Source organism: Rhipicephalus microplus, chromosome X, assembly GCF_043290135.1.
Source record: "Rhipicephalus microplus isolate Deutch F79 chromosome X, USDA_Rmic, whole genome shotgun sequence".
NCBI lineage: Eukaryota > Metazoa > Arthropoda > Arachnida > Ixodida > Ixodidae > Rhipicephalus > Rhipicephalus microplus.
Window position 1 is genome coordinate 49,534,154 of NC_134710.1, and position 13,068 is coordinate 49,547,221.

Below are 13,068 nucleotides of genomic sequence, written 5' to 3' on the forward strand. Positions count from 1 at the left end.
TTCAAGCCATCATGTTTAGCACTTTCTTTTGCTCATTTTTGAGGCCATTTTGTTCTGCTTTTGCCTGTCCCTGTGATTTTTCTTTAGCGCACACTTTTTGGTGCATCAGTCCTGTTTTGCAAGTGGTGTTGAATATGTTTTTTTAGGATGTTGGAGGCTAGCTTTTGTTTTTTTTATAACTCTGTATGGTCTTTTGTAAGCCTGAGGTACTAGGTAGGTAGGTAGGTGTTGAATTGTTGTCCATGTCAGTTCCCTGTGATACATTATACATAGTACAAATGTGGTGAGCTCTTTCTGCCTGACGGGGTCTTCCTATTCTACTGCAGCACAAGTGATGTTCCACTGCCTATTTGTTATAAACATTACACAAAGTTAGATACGTCAGTGTCTGCTTATAAAGCCAGTCATTGAGAGAATATTTTGTCAAAGCTGTTGCCATGATTGTTGAATGTGTGCATAGGTTTGCAACCTCCGACTTCAATAGTCAACTGTAAAATAAAACTAAACTTCTGTATGAGTGCTTCAGCTGTTTTGAAAGGATTGAAAAATGCTTTATTGCAGTGCAGTTGGTGGCTTTGAGAAATATATGTTTGTCTTCACTTAGTTGTCTGTGTGTTTAATCGCAGCCATAGCAAGAATGTGGCAAGTGCTAAGTGCTTCTCTTCATACTTTGCAGGTTATACTAGAAGGCTACAAAAGGTTCTGTCACTCCTTGCAACTGTCTAAAACAATAAATATAAACAATAGCAATAAGCAAGGCATATGCAAGCAGTACAACTCTGGAAAAGAATTAGTAACTCGAGTTTCTTTCTCATACCAGTGTATTGCATCATTCTTTGTCATTATGGAATACCAACTCTTCACATGCTGTATAGCGTAACATTAAGTTTTACACTTTTATGTTGCAAAATACGGGATGCAGTAGTTACATGCATAGGTTGGCGAACTCACTCACGAGTCGACTCGCTCAGACTCGGATCGAGCCGCGAGCGTGAGTGAGTGCAGATGAGTAATATTTTCGCGAGTAATACCCCTGTCACACGGGCACCTGCGAAGACCGTTTAACTCCCTCGTCCTTACGACAACGAAGATGCGGTCCGTGTCACACGGCCACCCCTACCCAAACGAAGGTAAACGGAGCCGATAGTTATAGCGCGAGAACAAAACGCCGACACAGAGACAAGAAGGACACGAAAGACACGAGCGCTCGTGTCTGCTGGGGACGAGAATACCTCGTTTCGCTGCGAAGGGAGATCGTTGAACGTCCTTTGCGAAACGCTCTGTTTACGTAGAAGTGTGGCAGCTTGGGCTAGTTGGTCTCCCTTCGCAGCGAAACGAGGTATTCTCGTCCCCAGCAGTCTAGAGGTCAGAGAAAAATTTCGAGCACTAAGTGGCCGCAGTAAAAGAATAATACATTTTGGCAATCTTAAACGTTCTTTCGTTGTAATACTCATTCACAACGCGTGTTTGTTTACATATATTTACGCCCGCCAGAGTTCACTTACTCTCAACACCGATGCTCTACACTCCGTGCCTCGCACGTGGTGCCTCGCGAGTCGGGCCGGCCGGCGCCATTAAAAAATATTTCGTCCATGCGTGCGGTTGTGGTCGTCGCTGTGTCACTCATGGCTGAAGAACACAAAATGTGCGCTCACGAGGCAAGAAAGCACAAGAACTTTTGCAGGCAACAAACATTTAAAATCGCAATGTGGCCAGCGTCACTAGCAGCATCGCTACATTTAGCATATTTGTTTTTTATTTGAAAATATATATATATGGTTTGTTAGCCTCTCACCGTCTTAATAGTGTTTTCTTGTAAAAACCCCAGAACGAGGATTTACAGAAAAAATAATAGAGATGAAATTAGAATACTTTTTCGAAAATCAAACAGCGCCAGCTGAGCTCTCTCGCGCCAACTGTTACAACCTTTTCATTGCCATGTGACATAGAGTTTCTCAAAAATAACTAGAGGGCACTCTGGCGCTGCGATCGTGCAGCGACCATGGGTATTGCGGGCGGCGAATCGTATTTGCGCCTTCGTTTATTACTGGTTACGGTTTTGTTTTGAAAGAAAAAACAAACCCTTTTGAACTTGAGGACTTGATTCAAAATAGTAAGCTTAAAAGAATAAGGTTGTGAAGCGCAAACGGTGAACATTTGCTAATTTATGTTTTCGTGAAAACACAGCTTCAAGCCACTTGAACACACACGGGGCCAGAAGCAGGCCAGAAGTATAAAAATTAGACAAATGTGTGTACTACCCATCATTTCTATGCTCGCTGAAGCGCCGTGTGTTGCAACTCCCATAGGCACTAGCGCCAAAGTTCCCTCTAGTAAGTATTGTGGGAAACTCTATGCCGTGTGACACTCAAGGAGTGTCACACGGCATAGTGCACACGGCATGACACTCATAAAACTTGCTGGAGTGGAAGGGGCGCTGTGCGAGTGAAGCCAGCTGCCGCCATCTTGCCTGTGGCAAAAAGCGGGCTCAGCGCCATCGCAAGCTGCTGATTTCGTCCGTTCTTGTTTCACCTTGTCGACATGTAAAGACATATGGTTTACAATGGTTGCTTCTTGCGTCGTTCACAGATGTGCTAACAGGTTAAAAAAAGGTTGTGGCCTTACATTCCACCTGTACGTACACGAAAACGTCTTCGACATAGCCATTCCGCGCTCGTTAGTTACTAAATTGCAAATATCTCTGGCGCGATCTAAGCGTGCAAAACATAACAGTCCGGATTTATTTTACAGGTTTCCTTAAGATTCTTTTCAGTCGATAACTCTCGGTTCCACTGTTGCTTTCTTTTCTTTTGGGAATACTTCTCTGCATTCCACTTCAAGTATTTCATGAAAAACTTCAGAATATCTTCTTGAAGTTAGGGAACATTTTGACTTTCCGTTGTTTTTACCTCTCTTTGTTTTTACTGGAATGCTATGTGCATGTTCTCTGGCAATGACCTTTTTAGTATTAGCAGGAACACTGATGCGTTGTACACGCTCTTCAAGCCTAAGTACTTCAGTCCACTTGTGCGCACTTGCACATTTTCTGACAACCTTCCTAAAGCTTCATAGTCGTTGCAGCTTGCTAATTTATTAAGAATAATTAGCTCTTTCATATGCATTTAAACAAGCACTTTGTCTTTTCCATATCACTGCTTGAGCAAATGCATAGCTTCCTCGTAGTCGTCTGAAAATTGCAATCCCTCCATGATAGCTGCCTCATTATTGCCCTGAGCAACATGATGCCAGACATTGAAATAGATGTTAGTGGCATCAATTCATTATTATGCCACTTAGATGCAACAAAATCCATTGGACTTGATATACTGTCCCCAGTAATTCTCAAAGAGTGTCGTGACATTATTGCTCCATATTTAGGTATCATTTATGAACTCTCCCTTGAAACTGGTCTTATTCCCCAAGATTGGAAGACAGCTAAATCTGTAGTCAGAAAACTTAGAGAAAATTACAGACCCATCTCATTAACGTTGGTGTGTTGTAAAATATTTGAACACAATTTACATACTAATGTTTAATACTAATTGCTTGATTCAGACGCTTTCCTTACTGCCTCCCAGCACAATTTCCGAAAAGGTTATTTCTGTAACACACAACTAATAGAATTTCAGCATTTCGTATCCAAAGCCATTGATAACAATAGTCGTGTAGACACGGTTTTTATAGATTTCCAAAAAGCATTCGACACTGTGTCTCATAAGCTCTTGGACGTAAGGCTTGCTTCACTGGGCATAAATAAAAATGTTCAAACATAGATACGTAATTATTTGAATGGAAGAACCCAGTTCATTGTCTTAAATAATGTCAAATCTTCGTTCATAGCAGTAACTTCGGGCGTTCCCCAAGGGAGAGTTTTAGGACCGTTACTGTTCCTAATCTACATAAACAACATAGTTGAAAACATTACATCACCTATAAAATTATTTGCTGACGACTGGGTCATATACAAAGAAATCACGACTGAATCTGATACTCTCATTTTGCAAACTGACCTAGATCACATAGCGGACTGGTGTAAAAAATGAAAAATGAACTTAAATATTAAAAAGTGTTGCAGCGTGAGCTTCTCAAGGAAAATATCCAAATCATATTATCAATATAACATCTATGGCGTACTTATTAACACACACTGCAATTATAAGTATCTCAGTGTTCATTTTACTGAATCGTTTACATGGAGCAAATACATTGACACGGTTATAGCGAAAGCTAGTAGGATGTTTTACTTTATTTGCAGGAATTCCAAACAGGCGACGCACGAAATAAAGAAAACTTTATATCTTTTGCAGGTCAATTCTATACTTGATTATACATATGTAGTATGGGACCCCCACCAAGGCTATCTTATAAATTAAAAAGGAAAACTTCAGAACCAAGTGACAAGGTTTGTTTCAAATAATTATAGCCCCTATGCAAGCATTTCACAAATGAAGGCCACTTTGGGAAGGGATCTGCTACGTGTACGTAGACAGAAACTACGGCTTAAAACTTTTGCACCAGATATACCACTCTAACACAGGAATCAATCACCACAGCTACCTTGTTCAACCCCCCTACACATCCACTCGCTGTGGCAATAGCAAAAAGATATCTACCTTCAAATGCAGGTCACACACTTTTTTCTACTCATTCTTTCTAAAAACAATAAGAGAGTGGAACAGCTTAACTGATGACTTAGTTATTATAACAAATAATTTATTTTTTTCTTAGCTGTGAAATTGCGATGGTGGTATTTTGTATGTGTTTATGTATTGCTACGAATTCTTTCGGTCTGATTGCTTTTGTTAACCCCCTATGCAATGCCTATATGGCGATGTAGGTACTCTGTAAATAAATAAATCCTGGTTAGTTATGACGTCAGGTACGTAAACTTTTGGTTCTTGTTGGCTCAGATTGACGCCAAGATCTCTGCCACTTCAACTTGTTGCCATTGCCCCGCCGCGGTGGTCTAGTGGCTAAGGTACTTGGCTGCTGACCTGGAGGTCGCGAGATTGAATCCCGGCAGTGGCGGCTGCATTTTCGATGCAGGTGAAAACGCTATAGGACCATGTGCTCATATTTGGGTGCACGTTGAAAAAACCCAGGTGGTCGAAATTTCCGGAGCCCTCCACTACGGCATCTCTCATAATCATATGGTGGTTTTGGGACTTTGAACCCCACATATCAATCAATCAACTTGTGCCACCAAACTTGCCTGCGGCCCTTGCCAGCTTCATGATTAGCACTTGATTGCTCCCTCACTGTCTTGCGCTATTCTTGTCGGCCAAGGAATACGTTGATGATGTGTCAAGCACTACTTTTCGTTTATACTCGGTGGTTTTCACAAACACTGATTTTGCTGTTTCCGGCTTCAGAAACTGCCCCATCTATTCGACAACTTTTTTTCGTTAACATGTCCGTAATGGCTCTGATCTGGCTGTCTAGCAGTAATTAATATTTCTGTACGATCTTGATTCTCCTGAACCTTCCTTTCTGCTTTTCTCAATAGGTTCATCATTTAAATCCTCAGTGTTTTCTATTCTTCGAAATCACCTTCGAAGGCGGAAAAACAGACGACAACTCGCCTGCTTTCATCGCGCGCCGTGAATTGTTTTGACCGGTGTAAGGTGTGGCTGGTGTGAATAAATGGCAACGTCTGACCACTCTGACTTTCATTCGCGCAAGCTAGACTGTGTTGTTCAGCCCAAATAACCGTAATCATCACTCAACATGCCCAAGAAAAAGAAAAACAGTGGACACACTTGCTTTGTTCTTGAATTGTGATAAATACGCGAAAGTCACCGGACGTTTGGTGCATTGCTTGGTACTAGTTGAGCACTTCAATTTTCGTGATGATGCAGCTGAGTTTGACCTTTATTAAGATGTCTGTGTCCTCACTCACTGTGATTATGGGGCTGGAATTTCACACCTGAAGCATAACGTGTAATAACCTATGCAAATTTATTAAGGCGAGAGCCTTACATACCTCATTAAAAACTCGCATGGTCCCCTAACCATACACCTAAAACAATTCGATGGCAAAGGCTACCTTCTTTTACTTCTCAGTCGATCTACTGATCATATACCTCGCGAGTATACGACTGTCAGCAGGATTTTGCCGCGAGTGCAAACCAGTCTTGCATCATGGCCACGGAGAGGGAGAGAGCACTGGTGTAGCTTGGGTGTCGACAAGTTCTGGTGTGGCTTGAGGGTAAGTGCCACCACTATTAACACCACCCTTAGCAAACTTGCTACACCTAATGAGGTTTTCTACTGCCTCCAAAAGTGGAGGCAGTGAAAAACTGGTATTGCGTTGCCTCCATGATCAGACCACCTTTGACCGAGCTCGAATGTCATGCGATGATGTGATCACGTCAATCCACGTGATGTTTTAATGACGTCGCAATTTTTGGTGATGTTCGAAGTCATATATGTTGTCATCATCACGTGATGATTTTTGGATTACTCGACGCCGCCAACGCGGGGTGCGAACGGTGAATTAAGTTTCACGTTTGGTGAGGCATTTAAGCTGAAAAACAAAAATTTACCCTCGGTGGCTTCAGCATCCCATGACAGTGGCGTCAACAAGAGTGCTGAAAAAACCAACGCGTGATGGCATCACTGTAGGACGTCATCGTGACATCACGAATCACCAGAGTGTGCAAGGTCATCATGTTGGTCTCATGATCGCGTCAAGACACGACATCGTCGCTTTGCACTGCCATTGTGATCCATGTGCCTGCCAATCACAGAGGCCAAGCAAAATCAGGTGAGGTGCTGAAACTTTGAAATGCCTCCAGCCTCCAGTGACAACGACATGCTAGGGATGTCCACAGGACACCCCTGACCGGATATTTGATATCCACTATATTTGCAAAACAACACTGGCGGACATCACTTGCAGGTCGATTGGGCCGCACTTTTCCAAACCTCGGGTTATCCCTTGCAAGTCTCAAACAAGCCCTGAATAAAACACTGCGTACATGACAGGGAGATTAAGGGATGCCTTTATTCAGGGTGTGTTTTTTAAAAGCAGTCTTCTAAAGATTTTTTTTAAATCACTGAAGTTGCAATATCAGAACTTCTAAGCATGAATAAGTTTTCCTGTGCTTTCAGATACTAATTTAATTAGTCCTTCTAGACATGCACTAAAATTACTGACATTAGACTAAAGCACACAAATTTTTTACATAAGTGCATTTTTGAAAAGAACTAATCAAATTAGCCCCTCAAAGCATAGAAAAACTTATGCATGATTTGAACTTCTGAAATCGCAACAGTTTCATTCAATGAAATTTGACAGATGGCAACATATAATGCTAAACGTACGCTTGTGCTACAAAAACACTGAGCCAAGTGTATTGCATACACACTTATTTATTTAAGAACAAAACACACACATTGTGCACTGTGGCTAGATGTTGCATACATTAATAGGCATGTTTAAGTACGTGTAAAGTGGAAAAGTGGAATTAAATATTGCAGAAATATGTATCGACAAGTATGGCAGAAACTACTAATGAGAGACAAAGCTGTGATATAACAAAACAGTACATGACACACCCCTAGCGTATGTCATTTCAGTAGGGTCGGGCCCATTCCACGTCTTCAACTTGCACCCCAACGTCTTAATGTTTCCGTGGAGTCGACCTGTCAAATTAGGAGGTCTCATTCAAGCAAATGCAAAGAAAGCAAACGCCTCTATTAAACGTTATTTTCCCACTACATACATACGATTCACAGGAAAACTGTCACAGAAAGCAAAAATTATTGAAAGTAACTGACTAAAAAAATCCGTTTGCTGTCACTCCCACGCATTGAGAAAGTGAAGTTCTCTACACAACGATGTATTCTCACATGGTGCACTGGCTCAGACAGTTAAGGCGATCTGATACTGAGCATGAGATGGCGGGATTAAATCAGAGCTGATAGAGTCACATTTTGATGGAGACATAAAAACAACTATAATAATATTAACCATATTCCATGATATAATTATAAGGTTGCCACAGTGGAGGGCTCTGGCGATTTTTACCACTGGTGGTGTTTAACCTGCACAGATATCGCACATGGGCCTTTAGCATATTACCTCCATCTGAATGGGACAGCCTCTGACTGCAAGGATCGCACCCATGATCTTCAGGTTAGCAGTCAAGTGACTCCATTATAGCAAAGGCATAGTGCCATTATGCCCACGTACTTTCGTTGTAAATCATATCGCGTTACCCAGGGGGGTAAAAGTTAATATAAAGCCCTTTATTATGGCACATTATGGCACATAATTCATTATAGTTTTTAAAGTGAAACTCCAGAATATAATGTGCAAAATTATGTTCTTTGACAAAAGGTGAAGAGCAGTAAGTAATGTGGCTCTGGACAGTGAGGGCTGGCAGCATCAACTTCTGCACTATATTTAGGAAGCCTACTAAGAATGGCACAAAAGCAGATTATTTGCACCATTAACAAAAAATAAAAGGGTGACCCTACCTTGTTAGTGGTAGTACACGTAGTTGGACACATAAAGCAAGTTTAGCTCACTGAAAGCCGGTCACCATAGAAACACATTAGCAATATTATAAATATGTTAAACAACAGATCTGGCTTTGTGCAACTGTAAGAAGAAGCCTAAAAACAGGCAAGAACATTTAATAATGGCATAGGCAATTGCAAAGGGCAAAAACTCATCTCTGTTGTGCACAGAGCAGCATGAAAACCACAACACAACAATACTGGCATGCTGCAAAGGTGAGATACATCATTACAATATATATGTGTATATATATATATATATATATATATATATATATATATATATATATATATATATATATATATATATATATATATATATATATATATGCGTTATTCGAAGGTTCCAGGTTCAGTTCTTGCCCACGGCAAGTTATCTTTTCACCCACTTTTCTTTCTTGATATTTACATTACAATTCAGTCTAATAACTTCCCCTATATTTTCCTTGGTATTATTGTCTGTTAGATCTCATTAATATTGTGTCAAACACCAAAAAAGGAGCCCTTAAATGTACACTTCTTTTCTTATTAACGAGGGTCTCGTACTGGCGGACTTGGTGCCTTTAGATTGTATACGAGGGACTATTGGTCAGCGGCCAGCCCGTAATAAGTGCACGTTGTTGCGACTCTGGGTCCCGTGGGTCTCAGTTTGGTAGCGGGCCCCCATCCTAGAACCCATCGTCGAACAAGTCAGATGAGGCGCTCGTAAAAACGACAACAATTTATTTACATGGTTAGTAGCTGAGAATTCGAAAAGAGGTGATCAAGAGATCAGAACTGTACAGGAGAACTGTTGAACTGTGTAGCTTCAAATATACAAAAGTCTTCCGCTTATATAGCACCGTGTTGCCAACCCTGGGCCCATTGTCCGAGGCTTCGGCCAATACGGCGCTCCATGGTCTAGGTGCTCCACCCACAAAGGAGGGGAAAGACACCACAGAATGCATGTGGAGAGGGCACAGTCTACACGATGCCCAAATGTGGTCACAAACGCACTGCACCGACGTTTCGCACACGTCACCAAGATTTCGCGCACGTCCGATGATCTTAGATGACCTTGGTTTCCAAGACTCTTCTGGCAGTTGGGTGAGGTTCAAAAAACCGGCTCCCGGTACACGTGTCAAACTTGCCTCACTGCGTTCGGGTAGGACAATGTAGTGGTCCGCCAGCATATCGTCAAAACATGCCACTCCATTCCGCCGATCCTATGGAGAAAGAAGAAAGAAGGAGTGGTCGACTCATCCCTCGTCGTCGAGGCGAATTCCCGCAGCAGATAGTGCCTTTTCCTTTCCTTCAACCCCACATTCCATTACTCGTTGTTTGCTAGAAGCTGCGGCTTAGCCGCGAATATCTGGGGCTCCGCTCCTCCTCGCAAGATGCAGCCACAACCACTTTGGTTTTAGCTTTCAGCCCGAACTGCAAATACCATGCTGGTTCTGATATTTCCAGATCCTCGCTGACCTCGAGAATGGCCCAGCTGCTTCTTGTCTGCCTAGAAAGCCTTGCATAGCGTCGAGCTCACAATCGCCTTTCTTGGCTCGTGCGTTTTCTTTGCGCGAACCGGTCCTGGACCCCTTGTTAGCGTTTTGCTTACAGGAAACCAACCCGTTTTGACGGCACATCCTTGCTTGGAATGCGTCAAAATATTTTCGTGCATTTCGTAAAGGCCGAAACACTTCAATAACGATGACGGTCATAACAACGTGCAACGTGACGTCAAACAGGCTCATAAAGAGTGTGCCACACTCGCCGACATGGCTACTGGTGGCGCCGACTGACACGCCCACCTACTGTTCCCATCTCGTCCCCATCTACCAGCGCTCCGGAGCCTGGTGGAGTTCCTGGATGAGACGGGAATCGTGGCCTACCGCTGAGGATGGGGCCCTTGCCACCCCTACCCTTGCTTCTGGACTGCTGCTTCTGTTGACGACGACCGTTCCACTGCTCAATTAATCTTTCCTCTTCTTTCCACTTTTCTCCCTTTTCCCTTCCCCGCAGGCACTGCGCCGTGCTCCCGACCGGGTTGCAGAAATTAGGTGCCTTTTCTCATCTTCTAACCACTACCACCACCACCACTCCCACGTTAAATTCACATGTATACCCATTGAAGTGGGTGGGGGGATAGCCGCCGTGGTAGCTCAGTGGTGGAGCATCGAACGCGTTATTCAAAGGTCGCAGGCTGCGTGGTGGCGGGGGAGGGGGGGGGGGGGGCGCTGCTACTTTGGTGGCGTAGGCCGCAGCAATATATTAATATTATATATATTGTAAACTTGCCTAGCTCTGCGTGACTCGTTTTTGATGGGAGCTGCTGCGCTTCGCTCATCCACTCTTGAAATTGCGGCTCGCGAGACTTTGGGCTTTCACTTGTTCTTGGGCCACGCAATTTGAAGTGTTTGTAGTGAAAGCGAGATAAGAATTTGCATGATTAAGAAGTCCGCACTTGCGATCTACCGAACGTTTAAGCAGGAAATTGCCAAGGAAAGGATCTATGATAATACTCGGGGTAGTTCTCTACTGTTTGAGGCCAGGACGACGAGTGTTGCGAACCAAGACAAATCGGTCCAAATACGAAGGGGTAGACACGGTATGCAGTGTGGAGAGGGGAGGAAACAGCCGAACACTTGATAATGTTCTGTAAACGGCTTTACCTTATAGTTCAGGATGATGGCGCAGAGTTTTTAAAAGCACTGGAGTTTAGTGACAGGGAGGGCAAAATAGACTTTAAGCGGGTTGAAATAACTAAAAGGAGTTTATCTATTGGCGGCTAAAGTCAAGGCACGAGTGAAAACTAAACTTTTCACTGCAAAGTACCAGTTTTTAACTTCACTATTTAAAGAAACAAAAAGAATGATCTAATTTTTAGTTCACTAAGCATTACGGCTAGATGGCGTGAGCCACTGCCCGTGTTAAAGGGTACAGTCATATCCATTCATCCATGCATTCATCCATCCATTTGTTGTGGTGCCTCATTTGAACTTTTGAACTTAACGAGCGAGTCAGTAGGTGTTCTGTGAACGAGTCAACTTATACTGGTCGTGGTCCTTATTCAGGGTGTTCTACCATGGATGTCATTGCAGCGATGGAAACAAGCGCGATGAAAGCTTGTGCCGAGCTCGAAGAATGCGTAAAACTCTACAATGAATCCTGGAGGAGTTTGTATGACGGTGAGTTTTGTTTACGCTGAAGCACCCGTGTGACAATCGTGTTACCCGTGTTGTCGTAGTAACCAGTTTTCAAGGTCATAAAATTGCATTGCATGTCAATAAAAACGGTGTCAGAGCATTCAACCGGAGTGAATGATGATGAGTAGTGCGAAGCGTCTGTCAGTCCGTCTGTCTGTCCGTGCGTGCTTCGCCCCACTAGTCATTATTCATCTCTTCGATATGCTGTGATTTTTCTCCCATGTTTTTTTGCGCTTCATCAGTTTCAAAAGCATGGTTATTTCTTCCGCCACTTCCTGAAGGCTTGTCCCCGAAATCCCGGGTCATGAAAAAATAGTTCCACATCCCACTGGTGTCTGCCTAAGGTTAGTTACGTGTGTCGATTACAGCCATGTCGCGATTACAGCAGTATCTGTCGCTCATCTTATTGCTTTTCTTCGCTATACAATAATGCTCTTTATTGGTGACTCCTTTGTACCTCGAAAAGCGAGCGCGTAATTTAAACAGGAACTTTGGAGGACAATTAAGGACGAGCCTACGTCTCTGTTTAACGCGCTCGTATTTCAAGTATTATGAATCACCAACTCCCGAACCTGCCTTCATAACAAGTCGATAGCCACTGCTTGCTGCTTCTGGAATGTTGGGGCGATTTCATTGAAAAAAAAAAAAAACTTCATGGTGACGTTTTTGAGTTTCATTATTAATATGTAAACTGCCTATGTTCACAGTTTTGATCCAAGGTGGGTGATTTAAGGAGACACTCTAGCAGTCGAAGAATTGAAATGTAGGTGGTGGACTTTTTTAGCTCTGTAGTAAAAATGCAAAGCAATTGAAATTGGTATAGCCAAGTGCACACACACAAAAAAAGAGTCTTGGCAGAATATTAGAAACAAACCACACTTAGGAGTGTCCGCGGTAATTAATGCATGCACTGCCTTGAAAGTGCTGAGTTGCGAAGCATGAGCAGAAGTAATCGCTTTTTCACTTACTTGGTGGTGTTGAACGATCAAGTGCTTATCCCGAGGAGTAAGTTTCTTTTTAAGTTGACCTTTCTCTACCTGTTCTGAAAAGGTTGATATTGAACTGCAAAGTAAATTGTGCATTGTGTAAAATAGACAATGCGACAGGAGTGAAGGTTTCATACAGTATTCATGAGTTGCTACACTCAACTGGGCTACATTTTGTATCATTTATGCAGGGAATGAATGAAGTAAGGGAATTTTCATGGACTCATTTTTTTTTTGTTTCACATAACCTTAGAAAACCAGCAGATAATGAAGCCAAGAGACGTATATGGAATGTGGATTATATTGGTTGAAGTGTATTCCAATAATTGTGATATTGATGTGAAAAAAGTAAAGTGGTTGAAAAGTTAAGTTGC

At 42.6% G+C, this 13,068-nt stretch overlaps 1 protein-coding gene and 1 long non-coding RNA gene across 2 annotated transcripts in view; one reads left to right on the forward strand and one right to left on the reverse strand.

Annotated features, from left to right (window-relative positions):
• Positions 1–9,232: 9,232 nt before the first annotated feature.
• LOC142775172 (uncharacterized) lies at positions 9,233–11,461 on the reverse strand. Its single transcript, XR_012886677.1, has 2 exons — positions 11,175–11,461; positions 9,233–9,731 (listed from the first exon to the last, which is right to left on the reverse strand). It is a non-coding gene; the product is annotated as an uncharacterized LOC142775172 (long non-coding RNA).
• A 10-nt stretch (positions 11,462–11,471) lies between these two features.
• LOC119176020 (uncharacterized) overlaps positions 11,472–13,068 on the forward strand; it is a 33,902-nt gene continuing 32,305 nt past the window's right edge. Inside the window, exon 1 of the mRNA XM_037427123.2 lies at positions 11,472–11,690. Coding sequence (XP_037283020.2) covers positions 11,588–11,690 — 103 coding nt within the window. The 5' untranslated portion in view covers positions 11,472–11,587. The remainder of the gene's footprint in view (positions 11,691–13,068) is intronic.